A 24,555-nucleotide genomic window follows, 5' to 3' on the forward strand; every position below is an offset into this window, starting at 1 on the left:
AGCTGAGGTGTTATTGAAGCAGTGAGGAGGGATGATATTTTAGAACGATCATCAAATGAGGCCGTATACGTTGAACTGAAGAACATAAAAGGGGCACTCACAATGCTGGGAATGTTCTATAGACCCCCAAACAGTCAGAGGGAGATAGTAAAACAAACATGTAGGCACAGTTCTGAGAAATGCAAAAACAATCCGGCAGTAATAGTCAGGGATTCCAACTCCCACAGAATCAGAGAAATCTACGGAACAGAGGAGGCCGTTCAGCCCATCGTATCCGTGCCGGCCTAATCCCACTTTCCAGCTCTTGGTGCGTAGCCTTGTAAGTTACGACACTTCAAGTGATTATCCAAGTACTTTTTAAATGTGATGGAGTTCTCTGCCTCTACCACCCTTTCAGGCAGTGGGTTCTAGACCCACGTCGTCCTCTGGGTGAAGATATTCTCCTCAAATCCCCTCTAAACCTCCTACCAATTACTTTAAATCTCTGTCCCCTGGCTGTTGACCCCTCTACTAAGGGGAATAGGTCCTTCTAGGCCACTCTATCTAGGCCCCTCATAATTTTATACACCTCAACAAGGTCCCCCCCTCAGCCTCCTCTGTTCCAAAGAAAACAATCCCAGCCGATCCAATCGTTTCTCATAGCTAAAATTGTCCAGTCCAGGCAACATCCTCGTAAATCTCTGCACCCTCTCTAGTGCAATCACACTTTTCTATAACGTGGTGACCAGAACTGCACGCAGTACTCTAGCTACGGCCTAACTAATGTTTTATACAGTTCAAGCATAACCTCCCTGCTCTTACTTTCTATGCCTCGGCTAATAAAGGCAAGTATTCCGTGTGTCTTCTTAACCACCGAACTTGCCTGTCCTGCTACCTTCAGAGATCTGTGGACATGCACCCCAAGGTCCCTCTGTTCCTCTACACTTCTCAGTGTCCTACCATTTATTGTGTATTCACTTGCCATGTTAGCCTTCCCCAAATGCAATACCTCACACTTCTCCAGATTGAATTCCATTTGCCACTGTTCTGCCCATCTAACCAGTTCATTAATATCTTCATGCAGTCTACAGCTTTCTTCTTCATTATCAACCACACAGACAATTTTTGTATCATCTGCAAACTTCGTAATCATACGCCCTACATTCAAGTTCAAATAATTGATTTTTACAACCAAAAGCAAGGGACCTAGTACTGAGCCCTGTGGAACCCCACTGGATACAGCCGTCCAGTCACAAAAACACCCATCGACCATTACCCTTTGCTTCCTGCCTCTGAGGCAATTTTGCCATTTTGCCTTGGATTCCATGGACTTTTACTTTCGTGACCAGTCTGCCATGTGACACTTATCAAAAGCCTTGCTAAAATCCAGATACACATCAAATGCACTACCCTTATTGACCTTTGTCATGTATTCAACCAGCATTGTAACCCATGTATAAACTGACCTAAGTTGTACACCGTGAGAACACTGACCACTAGGTGGGAGACACTCCTAACCTGGACCTTCAGGTATAAAAGGAGAAGCGCCACCCACCTTCATCACTTGAGTGCTAAGGAATAAAGGACAGGTCACAGACTGACCTCTCAAGCATGGGCCTCGTGTGCATTTATACTGTGTAGTAAGGACGTATCAATGGCGACAAGAAACTGGGATTTAAACCACGCGAGCATGGCCACCAGCAGAACAGACGAGAGGTACTGTGTTAAGGAATGGTTGGGACAGAGATTCAACATTGTTAAAGCAGCACACAGTTCTCCAGGCAGACAAGGGCAGTCAGGCATGCCCCAACATGTAGTCGAACCCAGAGGGGGAGTTCGACAGAGACAATGGCAAGCGGAACAGCGATTCACGCCATTGCAAGGGACAATGCGGCCAGTAATGAGGCCATCAACACCTGTTAATGGTGCATTCAAGGACAATAACAGGGGCAGTCAGGGACGATCGACTGGCAAGGGACCTTTTGTTTCAAACCACAACTCATGCTGGAGGCGTGGAGACGTGGAGGCATACATTCAGCCGGAGTTTGCAGAGATGAGCAAAATACCTGCAGAAATTGCAGAAATGGACACTGGGGGAAATCGCTGGAAGCTGAAGTTCAGCGAGTTCATGTGGAGCACGTATACAGTTCATACACCAGGACGCCACCGATAATGATGAAAGTGCTCCTCAATGGCATCCCAGTATCAATGGAGTTAGACACAGGTGCCAGCCAGTCCCTGATGGATATCAAACAGTTCGAAAAGTTGTGGGCATCCAAGGCCAGGAGGCCAAAATTATCGCCGATTGACGCACAGCTACGGACTTACACAAAGCAGATCATTCCGGTGCTAGGCAGCGCCACGGTAGTCGTGACCCACAAAGATTCGGAGAACAGGTTGCCACTCTGGATTGTCCCAGGGGACGGTCCCGCACTACTGGCTTGCTGTCATGAACTGGAAATGGGGCGATGTCAATGCAATTTCCTCTGTGGAGCGAGTATCATGCTCACAGGTCCTGGACAAATTTGACTCATTATTTCAACCCGACATTGGCACTTTCATGGGGGCCAAGGTAGTGATTCACATAAACCCGGACGCCAGACCAGTACACTACAAGGCCAGAGCGGTGCCGTACGTGATGCGGGAAAAGATAGAAGGCAAATTGGACCGCCTGTTGAGGGAAGGCATCATCTCGCCAATCGAATTCAGTGACTGGGCGAGCCCAATTGTGCCGGTGCTCAAGGCGGATGGGTCGGTCAGGATATGTGGCGATTACAAGGCCACCATCAATTGGGTGTCACTCCAAGACCAGTACCCGCTACCGAGAGCGGAGGACCTCTTTGCGACGCTATCCGGTGGCAAACCTTTTTCAAAATTGGACCTGACCTCAGCTTACATGACCCAGGAGCTGGCGAGTGAGTCGAAGAAGCTGACCACCATCACGACACACAAGGGGTTGTTTGAGTACAACAGATGTCCATTCGGGATTCGCTCGGCCGCCGCGATCTTCCAACGAAATATGGAAAGCCTCAAGTCGATTCCAGGGACGGTGGTTTTTCAGGACGACACCCTCATTACGGGTTACGATACTGAAGAACACCTCCACAACCTGGAGGAGGTGCTACGCAGACTGGACCAGGTAGGTCTGCGACTGAAAAAGGCGAAGTGTGTCTTCCTAGCTCCAGAGGTAGAATTCCTGGGGATGAGGGTAGCAGCAGACGGGATCAGCCCTACTGCATCCAAGATAGAAGCGATCCAGAGAGCACTCAGACCCCGTAACACGACGGAGCTGCGTTCGTTCCTGGGGCTCCTGAACTATTTTGGTAACTTTCTTCCCAAATTGAGAACGCTGCTAGAGCCGCTACACGTGCTTCTACGCAAAGGTCGCGAATGGGTCTGGGGGGACAGCCAGGAAAGGGCTTTTAATAGAGCACGCAATTTGTTATGTTCCAACAATCTGTTAACGCTGTATGACCCATGTAAGAAACTTGTGTTAACGTGCGATGCGTCGTCCTATGGTGTCGGATGTGTGTTGCAGCATGTCAATGCCAAGGGTCAGTTACAGCCGGTAGCTTATGCCTCCAGGAGTCTGTCCCAGGCAGAAAGGGGCTACGGGATGGTAGAAAAGGAGGCGCTCGCATGTGTATATGCGGTAAAGAAAATGCACCAGTACCTGTTTGGCAGGAAATTTGAGCTGGAGACAGATCACAAACCCCTAACGTCCCTTTTGGCCGACAACAAGGCCATAAATGCAAACGCATCGGCCCGCATACAGAGGTGGGCACTCACGTTAGTTGTCTATGACTACACAATTCAGCACAGACTGGGCACCGAAAACTGCGCCGATGCACTCAGCAGGCTCCCACTAGCCACCACTGAGGGGGCTACCGAGCATGGTGCTGAGATGGTCATGGCTGTTGAAGCTTTCGGAAGCCAAGGCTCACCCGTGACAGCCCATCAGATTAAAGTCTGGACAAATAGAGACCCGCTATTGTCTCTAGTCAAGAAATGTGTCCTGAATGGGGACTGGGCAGCCACATACAGGGCATGCCCTGAGAAATTTAAACCATTTCACAGGCGCAAGGATGAACTCTCGATTCAGGCCGATTGCCTACTGTGGGGAAACCGCGTAGTCATGCCCCAGATGGGCAGAGAGGTGTTCATCAGAGAACTCCACAATGGGCACCCGGGCATTGTCACGATGAAGGCAATTGCCAGGTCACACGTTTGGTGGCCAGGGATAGACGCAGATCTGGAACTTTGTGTTCGCAGATGCAACACGTGTGCCCAGCTGGGCCATGCGCCCAGGGAAGCCCCCCTTAGCCCCTGGCCCACCAAGCCTTGGTCACGCATCAATGTGGACTACACAGGTCCTTTCATGGGGAAAATGTTTTTGGTTGTAGTAGACGCCTACTCCAAATGGATCGAGTGTGACATTTTAAATTCAAGCACATCCTCTGCCACGGTAGAAAGTCTACGGGCAATGTTCGCCGCCCACGGTCTACCGGACATCTTGGTCAGCGACAATGGCCCGTGCTTCACAAGCATTGAATTCCAGGACTTCATGGCAGGCAATGGAATTAACCATGTTAGAATGGCACCGTTCAAGCCGGCCTCAAACAGCCAGGCAGAACGAGCAGTGCAGATAATCAAACAGGGGATGCTCAGATTCCAAAGGGGTTCCCTACAAACCCGCTTATCACACCTCCTGTTAGAAACATAGAAAATAGGTGCAGGAGTAGGCCATTCGGCCCTTCTAGCCTGCACCGCCATTCAATGAGTTCATGGCTGAACATGCAACTTCAGTACCCCATTCCTGCTTTCTCACCATTCCCCTTGATTCCCCTAGTAGCAAGGACTTCATCTAACTCCTTTTTGAATATATTTAGTGAATTGGCCTCAACAACTTTCTGTGGTAGAGAATTCCACAGGTTCACCACTCTCTGGGTGAAGAAATTCCTCCTCATCTCGGTCCTAAATGGCTTCCCCCTTATCCTTAGACTGTGTCCCCTGGTTCTGGACTTCCCCAACATTGGGAACATTCTTCCTGCATCTAACCTGTCTAACCCCGTCAGAATTTTAAACGTTTCTATGAGGTCCCCTCTCATTCTTCTGAACTCCAGTGAATACAAGCCCAGTTGATCCAGTCTTTCTTGATAGGTCAGTCCCGCCATCCCGGGAATCAGTCTGGTGAACCTTCGCTGCATTCCCTCAATAGCAAGAATGTCCTTCCTCAGGTTAGGAGACCAAAACTGTACACAATACTCCAGGTGTGGCCTCACCAAGGCCCTGTACAATTGTAGCAACACCTCCCTGCCCTTGTACTCAAATCCCCTCGCTATGAAGGCCAACATGCCATTTGCTTTCTTAACCGCCTGCTGTACCTGCATGCCAACCTTCAATGACTGATGTACCATGACACCCAGGTCTCTTTGCACCTCCCCTTTTCCTAATCTGTCACCATTCAGATAATAGTCTGTCTCTCTGTTTTTACCACCAAAGTGGATAACCTCACATTTATCCACATTATACTTCATCTGCCATGCATTTGCCCACTCACCTAACCTATCCAAGTCGCTCTGCAGCCTCATAGAATCCTCCTTGCAGCTCACACTGCCACCCAACTTAGTGTCATCCGCAAATTTGGAGATACTACATTTAATCCCCTCGTCTAAATCATTAATGTACAATGTAAACAGCTGGGGCCCCAGCACAGAACCTTGCGGTACCCCACTAGTCACTGCCTGCCATTCTGAAAAGTCCCCATTTACTCCTACTCTTTGCTTCCTGTCGGACAACCAGTTCTCAATCCATGTCAGCACACTACCCCCAATCCCATGTGCTTTAACTTTGCACATTAATCTCTTGTGTGGGACCTTGTCGAAAGCCTTCTGAAAGTCCAAATATACCACATCAACTGGTTCTCCCTTGTCCACTCTACTGGAAACATCCTCAAAAAATTCCAGAAGATTTGTCAAGCATGATTTCCCTTTCACAAATCCATGCTGACTTGGACCTATCATATTACCTCTTTCCAAATGCACTGCTATGACATCCTTAATAATTGATTCCATCATTTTACCCACTACCGATGTCAGGCTGACCGGTCTGTAATTCCCTGTTTTCTCTCTCCCTCCTTTTTTAAAAAGTGGGGTTACATTGGCTACCCTCCACTCCATAGGAACTGATCCAGAGTCAATGGAATGTTGGAAAATGACTGTCAATGCATCCACTATTTCCAAGGCCACCTCCTTAAGTACTCTGGGATGCAGTCCATCAGGCCCTGGGGATTTATCGGCCTTCAATCCCATCAATTTCCCCAACACAATTTCCCGACTAATAAGGATTTCCCTCAGTTCCTCCTCCTTACTAGACCCTCCGACCCCTTTTATATCCGGAAGGTTGTTTGTGTCCTCCTCAGTGAATACCGAACCAAAGTACTTGTTCAATTGGTCCGCCATTTCTTTGTTCCCCGTTATGACTTCCCCTGATTCTGACTGCAGGGGACCTACGTTTGTCTTTACTAACCTTTTTCTCTTTACATATCTATAGAAACTTTTGCAATCCGTCTTAATGTTCCCTGCAAGTTTCTTCTCGTACTCCATTTTCCCTGCCCTAATCAAACCCTTTGTCCTCCTCTGCTCAGTTCTAAATTTCTCCCAGTCCCCGGGTTCGCTGCTATTTCTGGCCAATTTGTATGCCACTTCCTTGGCTTTAATGCTATCCCTGATTTCCCTTGATAGCCACGGTTGAGCCACCTTCCCTTTTTTATTTTTACGACAGACAGGAATGTACAATTGTTGTAGTTCATCCATGCGGTCTCTAAATGTCTGCCATTGCCCATCCACAGTCAACCCCTTCAGTATCATTCACCAATCTATCCTAGCCAATTCACGCCTCATACCTTCAAAGTTACCCTTCTTTAAGTTCTGGACCATGGTCTCTGAATTAACTATTTCATTCTCCATCCTAATGCAGAATTCCACCATATTATGGTCACTCTTCCCCAAGGGGCCTCGCACAATGAGATTGCTAATTAATCCTCTCTCATTACACAACACCCAGTCTAAGATGGCCTCCCCCCTAGTTGGTTCCTCGACATATTGGTCTAAAAAAACCATCCCTTATGCACTCCAGGAAATCCTCCTCCACCGTATTGCTTCCAGTTTGGTTAACCCAATCTATGTGCATATTAAAGTCACCCATTATAACTGCTGCACCTTTATTGCACGCACCCCTAATTTCATGTTTGATGCCCTCCCCAACATCACTACTACTGTTTGGAGGTCTGTACACAACTCCCACTAACGTTTTTTGTCCTTTGGTATTCTGCAGCTCTACCCATATAGATTCCACATCATCCAAGCTAATGTCCTTCCGAACTATTGCCTTAATATCCTCCTTAACCAGCAATGCTACCCCACCTCCTTTTCCTTTTATTCTATCTTTCCTGAATGTTGAATACCCCTGGATGTTGAGTTCCCATCCCTGATCATCCTGGAGCCACGTCTCCATAATCCCAATCACATCATATTTGTTAACATCTATTTGCACAGTTAATTCATCCACCTTATTGCGGATACTCCTTGCATTAAGACACAAAGCCTTCAGGCTTGTTCTTTTAACACCCTTTGTCCTTTTAGAATTTTGCTGTACAATGGCCCTTTTTGTTCTTTGCCTTGGGTTTCTCTGCTCTCCACTTTTCCTCATCTCCTTTCTGTCTTTTGCTTTTGCCTCCTTTTTGTTTCCCTCTGTCTCCCTGCATAGGTTCCCATCCCCCTGCAATATTAGTTTAACTCCTCCCCAACAGCACTAGCAAACACTCCCCCTAGGACATTGGTTCCGGTCCTGCCCAGGTGCAGACCGTCCGGTTTGTACTGGTCCCACCTCCCCCAGAACCGGTTTCAATGCCCCAGGAATTTGAATCCCTCCCTGTTGCACCACTGCTCAAGCCACGTATTCATCTGCGCTATCCTGCGATTCCTGTTGGTCTATAGATCCCGACCACACTCGCTCACAGGGGTTCCACCCGCAGAGCTACTAATGAAAAGGACGCTCAAAACCCGATTATCCCTTATACACCCCACCATGAAAGAAATTGTCGAGAGCAGGCACCAGTCACAATATCACTACCATGACAGGAATGCGAGGGCGTGATGTATTGAAGTAAATTATCCTGTTTTTGTCCTCAACTAAACTGCAGGGCCCAAATGGCTCGCAGGCACTGTGGTTGCCAAAGAGGGAAATAGGATTCTGGTAGTTAAACTTACCAATGGACAAATCTGCCACAAACATGTGGATCAAACAAAAAGGAGGTTCAGCAACCCCATAGAAGAAGCAGAGGAAGAACACGATATAGAGTTCACTCCACCACAAGTGACCGAACACCGGAACCAAAGGGAGGAGAGCCCAGTCACTGTGGGCAGTCCGGACAGGCCTGAGGCACCGCAAACAGCAGACACTCAGGCCAGCGCCCAACAACCGGAGCCCCAACTCAGGCGCTCTACAAGGGAGCGTAAACCACCAGAGAGACTCAACCTGTGATCCCAATAAGACTTTGGGGGGGGGGGGGGGGGGGTGGAGGGGGGGGGAGGTCATGTCATGTATTCAACCAGCATTGTAACCCATGTATAAACTGACCTAAGTTGTACAACGTGAGAACACTGACCACTAGGTGGGAGACACTCGTAACCTGGACCTTCAGATATAAAAGGGGAAGCTCCACCCACCTTCATCACTTGAGTGCTAAGGAATAAAGGACAGGTCACAGACTGACCTTCTCTCAAGCATGGGCCTCGTGTGGATTTATACTGTGTAGTAAGGACGTATCAACCTTACTTGTTACTTCCATTAGAAAAATTCAATCAAGTTAGTCGACACGACCTCCCATCAACAAATACATGCTGACTGCCCTTGATTAATCTGAAACTAGAGAGAATTGGAAAATGATGGTCAGAGCCACCGCTATTTCCTCTCTTAACAGCCTGGGATACATTTCATCCGGGCCTGTACTTGGATATGCACTTGAAGTGCTGTAACCGACAAGGCTACAGACCAAGAGCTGGAAAGAGGGATTAGGCTGGATAGCACTTTTTTGGTCGGCACAGATGTGGCGAGAACAAACGGCCTTCTTCTGTGCCATAAACTGCTCCGATTCTATGACACCAATCCCCTCTTGTCTGATATAAACCTACCCAGTCACTGACACCAATCCCCTCCTGTCTGATATAAACCTACCCACAGTCACTGACACCAGTCCCCTCCTGTCTGATACAAACCCATCCCAGTCACTGACACCAATCCCCTCCTGTCTGATACAAACCTACCCACAGTCACTGACACCAATCCCCTCCTGTCTGATACAAACCCATCCCACAGTCACTGACACCAATCTCCTCCTGTCTGATACAAACCCATCCCACAGTCACTGACACCAATCCCCTCCTGTCTGATATAAACCTACCCCACAGTCACTGACACCAATCCCGTCCTGTCTGATACAAACCCATCCCACAGTCACTGAAGTGGGGCAATAGGTCACACTGGACATATCAGACATGCAATAAAGGGTTAAAGTGTGTACGTGCAGCAAATAGAAGCAGCCTTTGCAACCTAAGGCCGAAGAAACACAAAGATCCTTGATGTCTCAACCCAAGAGATAACATGGTGAGAGTTGATTTCAAACCGACACATCAGCAAAACTGGTACCCAGTAGAGCAAAGGTCAAAGCAGAGCAAGAGCACGGAGAGATAACATAACATTCCAAAGCTGCATAAACAAGCCAGAAACACATTGGGGGAAAGGTCCCGGGGTAGGCGGGATGGAAACCATCTTCACCTTGAGTGACAAGGGGCTGTGTCCATTCAAATCAATGTATGTCTCATGTATTGAATGTCCGGCCACTGTGTGTAATGTGCAAGTCAGTGAGAATTGTCAGTAAGCATTAATCAGCACTTTCTAATTGGATACGTTAATCCGTGGAACCTTTCAGACACTGAATTGTAGATTTTGTACCAAAGACCAATTTAGGATTGAAGTAATATTTCATAATTTTATTATGAATTAATTTCTGATGAAAGTCCCTGAATTGAGGGAAAGATCTCAGAAAGTGTTTCTTAAAGGGACACTGAGCCCCTAGAACACAATCAGCAATATATCCAGAATATTAAACACCAGCCCAGTTATACATGTTAGTATCAGCAGCAGAAAAACTCCCCAACTATCAGAGTGAACACGGTGCAGTCCTGGATGTGATTAACAGCAGCAAATACAGCAGAACCAATCCTTGTAGTCACTTGTGAACTCGCTGGTGTTTCAGCAGGAGGGATGATCGATCAAATCCCTTCCTACACACGGAGCAGGTGAACGGCCTCTCCCCAGTGTGAACTCGCTGGTGTGTCAGAAGGTTGGATGACAGAGTGAATCCCTTCCCACACACAGAGCAGATGAATGGTCTCTCCCCAGTGTGAACTCGCTGGTGTCTCAGCAGGTGGGATGACTGAGTGAATTCCTTCCCACAGTCAGAGCAGATGAACGGTCTCTCACCAGTATGAACTCGCTGATGTGTATAGAGGCTGGATGACAGAGCGAATTCCTTCCCACACACAGAGCAGATGAATGGTCTCTCCCCAGTGTGAACTCGCTGATGTCTCCGCAGGATGAATGAGTGACTGAATCCCTCCCCACACACGGAGCAGGTGAATGGCCTCTCTCCAGTGTGAACTCGCTGGTGTGTCAGCAGGCTGGCTGACCGTGTGAAACACTTCCCACACTCAGAGCAGATGAACGGCCTCTCCCCAGTGTGAATTTGCTGGTGTATCAGCAGGTGGGATGACTGACTGAATCCCTTCCCACACTCGGAGCAGGTGAATGGCCTCTCCCCGGTGTGACTGCGCCGATGAATTTCCAGCTGGGAAGTGTAATTGAATCCTTTTCCACAGTCTCCACATTCCCACGGTTTCTCCATGGTGCGTGTGTCCTTGTGTCTCTCCAGGTTGGAAGATCGGTTGAAGCCTCATCCACACACACAACACGTGTACGGTTTCTCCCCGCTGTGAATGGTGCGGTGTTTTTCAGGCTGTGTAACTGGTTAAAGCTCTTTCAACAATCAGTGCACTGGAACACTCTCACTCGGGGGTTGTGTCTCAGTGATTTTCCAGTCACACTGATGTTTGACATCCTTTCCCACAGACAAACATTTCTCCTTCCACATTAAAAGGCCGCTGATAATCAGGTCCTGATGGATCGAGTGACTCTGTCAGATCTTGATGTGCGGTTTGGTTTGAGTTTCCTGTCTGTAAATCCTCCCTTTCTAATACCCTGTAAAAGGAGTTTACAAAGCCGTCATTATGAGTACAGGATAGAAAGTCAGAACAGACAATTTCAGTTTTTATGGAACATTCTGTCCTCTCGTTCCACAAAGCTGTAAATTCCCGTCTCACACATTGACCTTCCTCCCTGTGCTGAAATCCACAGTAACTGCATATCTCAAAACAATTGTTCCTCCCTTACAGTTTTCTTCCCCATCTCTGGCTGGGTTCAGTTCTACACTCACTGGTTCCCCTCTCTCTCCCTCCCCTGAAGGTGCTGACTCTGGCTGGGTTCAGTTCTACACTCACTGGTTCCCCCTCCCTCTGCTCCTCTGAATGGACTGATTCTTGCTGCGTTCAGTTCAACACTCACTGGTTCCCCTCCCTCTCCTCCCCTGAAGGTGCTGACTCTGGCTGGGTTCAGTTCTACACTAACTGGTTCCCCTCCCTCTCCTCCCCTGAAGGTGCTGACTCTGGCTGGGTTCAGTTCTACCCATAGAATCATAGAAGTTTACAGCACGGAAGGAGGTCATTTCAGCCCATCGTGTCCACGCCGGCCAACATGAGGCTATCCAGCCTAATCCCACTTTGCAGCTCTAGGTCCGTAACCCTGCAGGTTATGGCACTTCAAATGCACATCCAAGTACCTTTTAAATGTGGTGAGGGTTTCTGCCTCTACCACCCTTTCAGGCAGTGAGTTCCAGGCCCCCACAACCTTCTGTGTGAAGACATTTCCTCTCAAATCCCCTCTTAACCTTCTTCCAATTATTTTAAATTTATGCCCCCTGGTTGTTGACCCCTCTGCTAGGGAAATAGGCCCTTTCTATCCACTATGTCTAGGCCTCTCATAATTTTATACAGCTCAATGCGGTCTCCCCTCTGCCTCCTGTTCCAAGGAAAACAAACCCAGCCTATCCAAACTGTCCTCATAGCTAAGATTCTCCACTCCCGGCAACATCCTCGTAAATCTCCTCTTTACCCTCTTCAGTGCAATCATGTCCTTCCTGTAATGCGGTGACCAGAACTGCACGCAGTACTCCAGCTGTGGCCTAACCAGTGTTTAAAACAGTTCAAGCATAACCCCCCCCCGCTCTTGTATTCTATGCCTCAGCTAATAAAGGCAAGCATTCCGTATGCCTTCTTAACCACCTTATCTACTGGACCTGCTACCTTCAGGTATCTGTGGACATGCACTCCAAGGTCCCTTTGTTCCTCTACACTTCTCAGTGTCCTACCATTTAATGTGTAGAAACATAGAAAATAGGTGCAGGAGTAGGCCATTCGGCCCTTCGAGCATGCACCACCATTCAATAAGATCATGGCTGATCATTCACCTCAGTACCCCTTTCCTGCTTTCTCTCCATACCCCTTGATCCCTTTAGCCGTAAGGACTATATCTAACTCCCTCTTGAATATTTCCAATGAACTGGCATCAACAACTCTCTGCGGCAGGGAATTCCACAGGTTAAATTTCTTCTCATTCCAGTCCTAAATGGCCTGCCCCTTATCCTAACACTGTGTCCCCTGGTTCTGGACTTCCCCAACATCGGGAATATTCTTCCCACATCTAACCTGTCCAGTCCCGTCAGAATTTTATATGTTTCGATGAGATCCCCTCTCATCCTTCTAAACTCCAGTGTATAAAGGCCCAGTTGCTCCAGTCTCTCTTCATATGTCAGTCCAGCCATCCCGGGAATCAGTCTGGTGAACCTTCACTGCACTCCCTCAATAGCAAGAATGTCCTTCCTCAGATTAGGAGATCAAAACTGAACACAATATTCCAGGTGTGGCATCACCAAGGCCCTGTACAACTGTAGTAATACTTCCCTGCTCCTATACTCAAATCTCCTAGCTATGAAGGCCAACATACCATTTGCCTTCTTCACCGCCTGCTGTACCTGCATACCTTTCAAGGACTGATGAACCATGACACCCAGGTCTCGTTGCACCTCCCCTTTTCCTAGTATGCCGCCATTCAGATAATATTCTGCCTTCGTGTTTTTGCCCCCAAAGTGGATATCCTCACATTTATCCACATTATACTGCATCTGCCATGTATTTGCCCACTCACCGAACCTGTCTAAGTCACCCTGCAGCCTCTTAGCATCCTCCTCACAGCTCACACCGCCACCCAGTTTAGTATCATCTGCAAACTTGGAGATATTACACTCAATTCCATCATCTAAATCATTAATATATATTGTAAAGAGCTGGGTCCCAGCACCGAGCCCTGTGGCACTTCACTAGTCACTGCCTGCCATTCTGAAAGGACCCGTTTATCCCGACTCTCTGCTTCCTGTCTGCCAGCCAGTTCTCTATCCACATCAGTACATTACCCCCAATACCATGTGCTTTGATTTTGCACACCAATCTCTTGTGTGGGATCTTTTAAAAGCCTTTTGAAAGTCCAAATACACCACATCCACTGGTTCTCCCTTGTTCACTCTACTAGTTACATCCTCAAAAAATTCCAGAAGATTCGTCAAGCATGATTTCCCTTCATAAATCCATGCTGACTTCGACCAATCCTATCACTGCTTTCCAAATGTGCTGCTATTTCATCCTTAATGATTGATTCCAACATTTTCCCCACTACTGATGTCAGGCTAACCGGTCTATAATTACCTTTCCTTGTTAGCCCTCAAATGCATTACCTCACACTTCTCAGGATTAAAATCCATTTGCCACTGTTCCGCCCTCCTGACAAGTTGATTGGTGTCTTCCTGCAGTCTGGCTAAAAAAGTTCTCTTGAATGCATTTTAGGAATTCCGCACCCTCTATACCCCTCACATTAATTTTGTCACAGTTAATATTAGGATAGTTGAAATACCCTACTATTACTGCCCTATAGTTTTTGCGCTTCTCAGAAATTTGCCAACATATTTGCTCTTCTATCTCCCTCTCACTGTTTGGGGGGTTCATAGTACATGCCCAGCAGTGTGAGCGCCCCTTTTGTGTTTTTGAGTTCGACCCATATGGCCTCGTTTGATGATCCCACTAACATATCATCCCTCTCACAGCTGTAATAGTTTCTTTAATCAATACCGCGACCCCCCTCTCTATCCTGTCCCAAATCCCGTAACCAGGAATGTTGAGCTGCCATACCTACCCCTCTTTTAGCCATGTCTCTGTAATAGCTATAATATCATACTCCCAAGTGTCTACCTGTGCTCTCAGCTCATCTGCATTATTGGCTATAATCCTTGCATTGAAGTATATACCATTTAGTACAGCCAGACCTTCTTGTTGACTACTGTCTAGCCCTTGTTTCCTCTGCACTTCAAATTCACTATCTACATTTTTGCTTTCCAATTCCAGCTTTACTTCCCTCTCTACTGAATCTATTCTCAGGTTACCATCCCCCTGCCAAGCTAGTTTAAATTCTCCCCACAGCACTAGCAAATCCCCCCGCGAGGATATTGCTCCCGGCTCTGTTCAGGTGCAACCCGTCCGGCTTGTATAGGTCCCGCCTCTCTCAGAAACGGTCCAACTGCCTCAGGAATCTAAAGCCTTCCCTCCTGCATCATCTCTCCAGCCACGCATTCATCTGCTCTAGCCTCCTATTTCTGTACTCACTAGTTCAGGGCACCAGGAGTAATCTGGAGATTATTACCTTTAAATCCTGCATTTTAATCTATCTTCTAGCTTCCTAAACTCTGCTTGCAGGACCTCATCCCTCTTTCTACCTATTTCATTGGTACCGATATGGACCACGACCTCTGGCTGGTCACCCTCTCCCTCCAGAATGCCCTGCAGTTGCTCGGCGACATCCTTGACCCTGGCACCACGGAGGCAACATATCATCCTGGAGTCACATCCTCACCACAGAAAGGCCTGTCTACTCCCCTGACTACTGAATCCCCTACCACTATAGCTCTTCCATTCTTCTTCCTTCCTCCCTGTGCAGCTGAGCCACCCTTGGTGCAGTGGCCTTGGCTCAGGCTGCAATCCCCAGAGGCACTGGTACCCAGAAGAGAATACAGGCTGGAGAGAGAAATGGATTCGAGGGACTCCTGCACTACCTGCCTAGTATTCCACTTCTGTCTGGTGGTCACCCATACCCTCTCTACATGTACACTCTTAAGCTGTGCTATCCACGTAGCTCTCAGTCTCGCAGATGCACCGCAGTGACTCCAGCCGCCACTCAAGCTCCGAAACACGGAGCTCGAGTTGCTGCAGCTGGAGACACCTCCTGCACACATGGTCGTCCATGCTACGCAGTGTCCAGGACTTCCCACATGCCACAGGACGTGCAGTCCACGGGAATGAGCTGCCCTGCCATGCCTCTAGTTAGACTCGGAATTATCCGGCAGAAATAAACTCTAAACCTTAGCAAAACACACCCAGCAGCTACTCAGCAAACAGTTGATTTAATTAATTAGGTTTTTTTAGATAATAGGTATCACTGGTTTATTTAATTGTGGTTCCGAACTTACTCCAATGCCCATGGTTTTTTAAAAAAGAGAAATACTCACCAACCAACCAGCCAATCACTTACCTGTTTGGATGTGACGTCATACTTCAATTCTTTTTACTTTTTATCTCTTACCCACGTAGGTCCGTTTGTCGCTGTAGCAGATTCTCGTCCCGATCTTCAGCTCTGTCCCGCTCCTCCCGACCTCTGGCTTCTCCCAATCTCCCAATCTGTCCCGATCTCCGGCTCCTCCCAATCTCCGGCTCCTCCCGATCTCCGGCTCTGTCCCACTCTCCGGCTCCTCCCGATCTCCAGCTCTGTCCCACTCTCCGGCTCCTCCCAATCTCCCGCTCTGTTCCACTCTCCGGCTCCTCCCGATCTCCCACTCTGTGCCGCCTTTTGTAGCCCCACAATGATTCGGCCTCGCGATGTTAGGTCGCTCCTCCAATGTCTATATAAATGCAAGTCTTTATTTTGAAGTACTGTAACCTACAAGGTTACGGACCAAGAACTGGAAAATGGGATTAGGCTGGACAGCTCTTTGTCAGCCAGCAGGGGCACGATGGGCCGAATGGCCTCCTTCTGTGCTGCAAATGTCCATGAACTCTTTTGGGAGCGAACAAAAAACGTTAAAACGTGCCCCCCCCCCCGATCTGGGGGAAACATCAACCATTTACAAGGCATTTTTTTTTGGCAAATGTCCATGAAACTCTTTTGAGTTCACCTGTGAAAACATAAAAACAATAAACGGTGCCACCCGACCTGGGTGACACTCCAGACATTTTCAAGGCCCTTTTTTTCCCCCCTTTTTTTTTTTTGGTTTTTTTTTTGTGTTTTTCTTTTTTTTTGGTTTTTTTTTTTGGGCACTAAAATCACAATTTTCCCCAGTGCCCCCTATAAAAGGGAAGGGGGACACTAAAAGCACCGGCAATTAAAACAAATTAAACTTTAAAACGTAAAATCAAATTAAAATTTGGTTGCCGGGCGTGATGATGCACTCCAGTCCCTCCGGTGCCCACCTCTCGCGGAAGGCCGCGAGCGTACCGGTGGACACCGCGTGCTCCATCTCCAAGGACACCCTGGACCGCGGCAAATGTCCATGATGTTCCAGGTCTCACCACCAGCCTGGTCTGCCTGATAGCCAGAGTCCGCGCATGCGCAGCCGCGTCCGGCACAGCGCCCCCTCTCGTTCACCATGGGTAATAACCGCCCATCACCTCGCTCGGAGAGCTACGCCTGCGCACTGGGACACGGTTGAGTGGGCGCGAGGCCTTCTGGGGAAAGTGTTTGTCTCCGTTGGAGTCGCGGCCGGTGACGTAAAGTGAGTTTTCTCCGCTCCGATTGAGCAGCGAGTCTCGCGGGGGGTAGGGGGAGAATAAAGGGAAATGCTGCCAACCTGAGAACCGCCGGTCCGGGCCCCGCGCGCAGCTGCTGCAGTTTGGCGAAGCGTGCTCGAGGGACACGTGACCCAGCCCGCCGCCTGATTGACGGGAACCAATGGGCAGCGAGGGGGCGGGGCTGGAGGAGCGAGGCGGCGGCGGGTCCTTCAACTAATCGGGGAGCCAGAGGGGCGGGACTTGCGCCGCTGATTGGTTGACCTGCAACAACAACAACAACAACTTGTATTTATATAGCACCTTTAACGGAGTAAAATGTCCCAACGCGTTTCACAGCGGTGTTCTAAGACAAAGCAGATACATTTTACACCGAGCCACAAAAGAACAAATTACGGCAGTTTGGTCAAAGAGGTAGGTTTTCAGGAGTGTGTTAAAGGAGGAAAGAGAGGTAGAGAGGTTTAGGCCGCGAGTTCCTGAGCTTGGGGCCCAGGCAGTAGAAGGCACGGCCACCGATGGTGGAGCGATTGTAATCAGGGATGCTCAAGAGGGCAGAATTAGAGGAGCGCAGACATCTTGGGGAGTTGTGGGGCTGGAGGAGGTTACAGAGCTAGAGAGATTTGTAGGGGCGGGAGGAGGTTACAGAGATAGGGAGGGGTGAAGGGGCTGGAGGAGGTTACAGAGATAGGGAGGGGTGTAGGGGCTGGAGGAGGTTACAGAGATAGGGAGGGGTGTAGGGCTGGAGGAGGTTACAGAGATAGGGAGGGGTGAAGGGGCTGGAGGAGGTTACAGAGATAGGGAGGGGTGAAGGGGCTGGAGGAGGTTACAGAGATAGGGAGGGGTGAAGAGGCTGGAGGAGGTTACAGAGGTAGGGAGATTTGTAGGGGCAGGAGGAGGTTACAGAGATAAGAAGGGGTGAGGGCCATGAAGGGATTTATAAAGAAGGATGAGAATTTTGAAATCGAGCCAATGTAGGTCAGCGAGCACAGGGGTGATGGGTGAGTGGGACTTGGTGCGAGTTAGGACATGGGCTGCCAAGGTTTGGATGACCTTGGAGATATTTCACAACTCAAGAAAAATATATTCCAGTGAGGAGGAAAGGGTGTAAGAAAAAAGATAGCCATCCGTGGCTAACTAAAGAAATAAAGGACGATATCCAATTAAAAACAAGGGCATACAAAGTGGCCAAAACTAGTGGGAGGACAGAAGACTGGGAAGCTTTTAAAAGTCAGCAAAGAATGACTAAAGAAATGATTAGGAAAGGGAAGATAGACTATGAAAGTAAACTAGCACAAAATATAACAACAGATAGCAAGATTTTCTATCGGTATATAAAAAGGAAAAGAGTGGAGAAAGTAAATGTTGGTCCCTTAAAGAACGAGACGGGGGAATTAGTAATGGGGAACATGGAAATGGCAGAAACTGTGAACAAATATTTTGTATCAGTCTTTATAGTAGAGGACACTAACAATATTCCAACAGTGGATAGTCAAAGGGCGAGGAACACAATCACAATCACTAAGGAGATGGTACTCAGTAAGATAATGGGACTAAAGGCAGGTAAATCCCTTGGACCTGATGGCTTGAATCCTAAGGTCTTAACAGAAGTAGCGGCAAGGATTGTGGATACATTGGTTGTAATTTACCGAAATTCCCTGGATTCTGGGGAGGTCCCAGCAGATTGGGAAACTGCAAATGTGATGCCCCTATTTAAAAAAAAAGGAGGCAGACAAAAAGCAGGAAACTATAGACCAGTTAGCCTAACATCTGTGATTGGGAAAATGTTGGAGTCCATTATTAAAGAAGCAGTAGCAGGACATTTCGAAAAGCAAAATTCGGTCAGGCAGAGTCAGCATGGATTTATGAAGGGGAAGTCATGTTTGACAAATTTGCTGGAATTCTTCGAGGATGTAATGAACAGGGTGGATAAAGGGGAACCAATGGACTTCTAGAAGGCATTTTGACAAGGTGCCACATAAAAGGTTACTGCACAAGATAAAAGTTCACTGGGTTGGGGGTAATATATTAGCATGGATAGAGGATTGGCTAACTGACAGAGTCGGGATAAATGGTTCATTCTCTGGCTGGCAACCAGTAACTAGTGGGGTGCCGCAGGGATCAGTGCTGGGACCCCCACTATTTACAATCTATATTGGAAGAAGGGACTGAGTGTAACGTAGCCAAGTTTGCTGATGATACAAAGATGGGAAGAAAAGCAATATGTGAGGAGGACACAAAAAAATCTGCAAAAGGACATAGGCAGGCTAAGTGAGTGGGTAAAAATTTGGCAGAAGGAGTATAATGTTGGAAAGTGCGAGCTCATGCACTTTGGCAGAAAAAAAATCAAAGAGCAAGTTATTATTTAAATGGAGAAAGATTGTAAAGTACAGTGGGACCTGGGGGTACTTGTATATGAAACACAAAAGGATAGTGGTGTTGTGCATGGAGAAAGAGTCAGACTGAGCTCAAAGTAAAGTGTGACCTTAGTCTTTTATTGCAGGTCTCCGGAGTGCCTCTCCAACCTGCGAAGCTCCCTTAAATACCTGTGCTCCCAAGGGATTATGGGATCCCTTGGGACTCCAGGGGATGAGCCCTCTGGTGGCTGTACAGAGTAAATACAAGTATACATATATAACAATATTCCCCCCCAAAGACAATAGTGTAACTATTTACAAAGTGAGTCGATCTGGGGCCCTTCTTGCCCTGGTTGATCGTCTTGGTGTGAAAGCTGGTGTTGTTGTATCATTTGTTGGGCCCTCGCTGGGCTGCTGTGCAGCTGGCCTTGCTGGGCTGGCTGGTGTGTTGGGCCCTGCTGGGCTGCTGTGGATGATGGGTTCTGCTTCGTGGTCAACCGTGGTGCTGGTTGCCACTGGTGTGTGTGTTGGGGGAATCAAAAAAGGTAGGGTCCAAGGTGGGTTGCTCAGGATAGTCCGTGATTTGGTCCAAGTGTTTCCGGTGAATGAGTCCATTTGAAAGTTTGACCCGAAACACCCTGCTCCCCTCTTTGGCCACGACATTGCCGGGAAGCCACTTGGGACCTTGTCCATAATTTAATACAAATACTGGATCATTGATTTCAATCTCGCGTGACACATTTGCGCTATCATTGTATGCAATTTGTTGAAGCCGCCTGCTCTCTACCTGTTCATGTAGATCAGGATGAACTAACGAGAGACTTGTCTTAAGTGCTCTTTTTATGAGCAGTTCAGCAGGTGGGATCCCAGTGAGTGAGTGTGGTCTCGTGCGGTAGCTAAGCAAGACTTGGGATAGGTGAGTCTGCAGTGAGCCTTCAGTTACCCTCTTCAAGCCTTGCTTGATGGTTTGCACTGTTCTCTCTGCCTGACCATTGGAAGCTGGTTTAAACAGGGCAGATGTGACATGTTTGATCTTGTTACGGGTCATGAATTCTTTGAACTCAGCACTGGTAAAACATGGCCCGTTGTCGCTCACCAGGATATCGAGTCGGCCGTGTGTGGCAAACATGGCCCGCAGGCTTTCAGTAGTGGCAGCGGACGTGCTAGTCGATATTATCTCACATTCAATCCACTTGGAGTACGCGTCTACAACCACAAGGAACATTTTACCCACGAACGGGCCTGCATAGTCGATGTGTACCATAGACCATGGTTTGGAGGGCCAAGACCATAAACTTAGCGGCGCCTCCCTGGGTACATTGCTTAACTGCTAGCACGTATTACATCTGTGAACGCAGGACTCTTAGGTCCGCATCGATACCGGGCCACCACACGTGGGATCTGACTATCGCTTTCATCATTACGATGCCTGGGTGGGTACTGTGGAGGTCATTGATAAAGGTCTCTCTGCCCTTCTTGGGGACCACTACTCGATTGCCCAACTGAAGGCTGTCTGCCTATATAGATATTTCATCATTGCGCCGCTGGAACGGCTTTATCTCTTCCTGCATTTCCACTGGGACACTGGACCAGCTCCTGTGAAGCACACAGCTTTTGACTGGAGATAATAAGGGTCCTGGCTTGTCCAGGTTTTGATCTGCCAGGCAGTGATGGATGATTGCTCACTCTAACCATGGCTAGATCTGCGGGCTGCGCCATTTTCACCCCCGTGGTGGGCAATGGCAGCCTACCGAGAGCATCGACGCAGTTTTCTGTGCCTGGCCTGTGGTGGATAGCGTAGTTGTATGTGGACAAGGTGAGCGCCTATCTCTGGATGCGGGCCGATGTGTTGGTATTTATCCTTTTACTCTCGGAAAACAGGAATATAAGTGGCTTATGGGTCAGTTTCCAATTCGAATTTTAGCCCAAACAGGTATTGATGCATTTTCTTTACCCCATAGACACCCGCTAATGCTTCTTTTTCAATCATGCTGTAGGCTCTCTCAGCCTTAGACAGACTCCTGGATGCATAAGCAACCGGCTGCAGTTTCCCGAAATCATAGGTTGTTGCAATACACACCCATATGACGTGCTAGTACCAAACGCTTACATGGATCATACAACACAAGCAATTTGTTTGAGTATAACAATTTTCTTGCTCTTACAAAGGCATTTTCTTGGCTTTTTCCCCAAACCCATTTGCCCCCTTTTTGTAGGAAGACATGTAGTGGTTCTAGCAGTGTGCTGAGACCCGGTAAGAATTTACCAAAGTAGTTCAAGAGTCCCAGAAACGACCGCAGCTCCGTCACATTCTGTAGCCTCGGTGCGTTCTCGATTGCCTCCTTCTTCACGTTGGTGGACCTGATGCCGTCCGCCGCAATCCTCCTTCCCAAGAATTCCACTTCAGGCACCAGGAAAACGCACTTCGAGCATTTTAACCTGAGCCCCATGCAGTTGAGTCAACTAAGAATCTCCTCCAGGTTCTGCAGGTGCTCGACTTGTGTTCCGACCCGTGACCAAGATGTCGTCCTGGAAAACCACGGTGTGTGGGACCGACTTCAGTAAACTTTCCATGTCTCTCTGGAATATCGCCGCCGCTGATCAGATTCCAAACGGGCATCTGTTATAAACAAAAAGACCCTTGTGCGTGTTGATGCAGGTGAGAGCCTGCGATGATTCCTCCAGTTCCTGCGTCATGTAGGCTGAAGTCAGATCCAGCTTTGTGAACATCTCTCCTCCTGCCAGCTTTGCAAAAAGATCATCAGCCTTTGGTAGTGGGTATTGGTCCTGCAGGGAGAAACGATTAATAGTTACTTTGTAATCGCCACAGATTCTGACGGTGCCGTCTTCCTTTAAGACTGGGACAATAGGACTGGCCTACTCAATGAACTCATCTTTTTCTTTTTCTTTTCCCTATCAGTAGGTAACCTTTAGCATTGTTGTTGCCAAATTAAGTTAATCTAGGGGTTAAGTCATGGCAGGAGAGCTCGGACATGTTATGCTCCTCCTGTGCTATGTAGCGTCTCTGACGACTACATGTGCAGGAAGTGTATCTGCCTGCAGCACCTGACAGTCTGCATTGCGGCACTGGAGCTGCAGGTGGATTTACTCTGGAGCATCCGCGATGCTGAGGATGTCGTGAATAGCACATTTAGTGAGTTGGCCACACCGCAGGTAAAGGGTACACAGCCAGATAGGGGATGGGTGACCAACAGGAAGAGCAGTGGAAGGAAGGTAGTGCAGGGGTCCCCTGCGGTCATCCCACTGCAAAACAGATGCACCTTTCTGGGTACTGTTGAGGGGGATGACTCATCAGGGGAGAGCAGCAGCAGCCAAGTTCATGGCACTGGGTGGCTCTGCTGCACAGAAGGGAGAGCTATAGTGGTAGGGGATTCTATTGTAAGGGGAATAGATCGACGTTTCTGTGGCCGCAATCGAGACTCCGGGGTGGTATGTTGCCTTTTTGGTGCAAGGGTCAAGGATGTCTCGGTGTGGGTGCAGGACATTTTGAAAAGGGAGGGTGAACAGCCTGTTGTCGTGGTGCATATAGGTACCGATATAGATAAAAAAACGGGATGAGGTCCTACAAGCTGAATTTAGGGAGCTCGGAGTTAAATTTAAAAAGTAGGACCTCAAAGGTAGTAATCTCAGGATTGCTACCAGTGCCACGTGCTAGTCAGAGTAGGAATCGCAGGATAGCTCAGATGAATACGTGGCTTGAGGAGTGGTGCAGAAGGGAGGGATTCAAATTCCTGGGACATTGGAACCGGTTCTGGGGGAGGTGGGACCAGTACAAACTGGGCGGTCTGCACCTGGGCAGGACCGGAACCAATGGCCTAGGGGAAGTGTTTGCTAGTGCTTGTTGGGGAGGGGTTAAACTAATATGACAGGGGGATGAGAACCTATGCAGGGAGACAGAGGGAAGTAAAATAGGGGCAGAAGCAAAAGATAGAAAGAAGAAAAGTAAAAGTGGAGGGCAGAGAAACCCAAGGCAAAAATCAAAAAGGACCACATTGCAGTAAAATTCTAAAAGGGCAAAGTATGTTTAAAAAAACAAGCCTGAAGGCTTTGTGCCTCAATGCAAGGAGTATTCGTAATAAGGTGGATGAATTAACTGCACAGGCAGCAGTTAATGAATATGATATAATTGGCATCACGGAGATATGGCTCCAGGGTGACCAAGGCTGGGAACTCAATATCCAGGGTATTCAACATTTAGGAAGGATAGACAGAAAGGAAAAGGAGGTGGGGTAGCGTTGCTGGTTAGAGGAAATTAATGCAATAGTAAGAAAGGACATTAGCCTGGATGATGTGGAATCTGTATGGGTGGAGCTGCGGAATACCAAAGAGCAGAAAACGCTAGTGGGAGTTGTGTACAGACCACAGTAGCAGTGAGGTTGGGGACGGCATCAAACAAGAAATTAGGGATGTGTGCAATAATGGTACAGCAGTTATCATGGGCGACTTTAATCTACATATAGATTGGGCTAACCAAACTGGTAGCAATACGGTGGAGGAGGATTTCCTGGAGTGTATTAGGGATGGTTTTCTGGACCAAAATGTCGAGGAACCAACTAGACGGCTGGCCATCCTAGACTGGATGATGTGTAATGAGAAAGGACTAATTAACAATCTTATTGCGCGAGGGCCCTTGGGAAAGAGTGACCATAATATGGTAGAATTCCTTATTAAGGTGGAGAGTGACACAGTTAATTCAGAGACTAAGGTCCTGAACTTAAGGAAAGGTAACTTCGATGGTATGAGACGTGAATTGGCTAGAATAGACTGGCGAATGATACTTAGAGGGTTGACGATGGAGAGGCAATGGCAAACATTTAAAGATCACCTGGATGAACTTCAACAATTGTACATCCCTGTCTCGAGTAAAAATAAAACGTGGAAGGTGGCTTAACTGTGGCTAACAAGGGAAATTAAGGATAGTGTTAAATCCAAGGACGAGGCATATAAATTGGCCAGAAAAAGCAGCAAACCTGAGGACTGGGAGAAATTTAGAATTCAGCAGAGGAGGACAAAGGGTACAATAGGAGGGGGAAAATAGAGTATGAGAGGAAGCTTGCCAGGAACATAAAAACTGACTGCAAAAGCTTCTATAGATATGTGAAGAGAAAAAGATTAGTGAAGGCAAATGTAGGTCCCTTGCAATC

At 48.0% G+C, this 24,555-nt stretch overlaps 1 protein-coding gene and 1 pseudogene across 1 annotated transcript; one reads left to right on the forward strand and one right to left on the reverse strand.

The window, feature by feature from the left end:
- Nucleotides 1-24,555, forward strand: part of LOC139232764 (zinc finger protein 271-like) — a 49,835-nt pseudogene that overhangs the window by 10,192 nt on the left and 15,088 nt on the right.
- On the reverse strand, nucleotides 10,033-17,183 carry LOC139232576 (zinc finger protein 3-like). Its single transcript, XM_070863004.1, has 2 exons — nucleotides 17,099-17,183; nucleotides 10,033-11,298 (listed from the first exon to the last, which is right to left on the reverse strand). Exon 2 carries the CDS (start codon nucleotides 10,943-10,945, stop codon nucleotides 10,271-10,273), a length of 675 nt encoding a protein of 224 aa, XP_070719105.1. The 5' UTR covers nucleotides 10,946-11,298; nucleotides 17,099-17,183; the 3' UTR covers nucleotides 10,033-10,270.

The sequence above is a fragment of the Pristiophorus japonicus genome, chromosome 20, assembly GCF_044704955.1.
Source record: "Pristiophorus japonicus isolate sPriJap1 chromosome 20, sPriJap1.hap1, whole genome shotgun sequence".
Lineage (NCBI taxonomy): Eukaryota > Metazoa > Chordata > Chondrichthyes > Pristiophoridae > Pristiophorus > Pristiophorus japonicus.

Coding starts and splice junctions, on each gene's coding strand:
- LOC139232576 (XM_070863004.1), bottom strand. CDS start 10,945: ATGGAGAAACCGTGGGAATGTGGAGACTGTGGAAAAGGATTCAATTAC.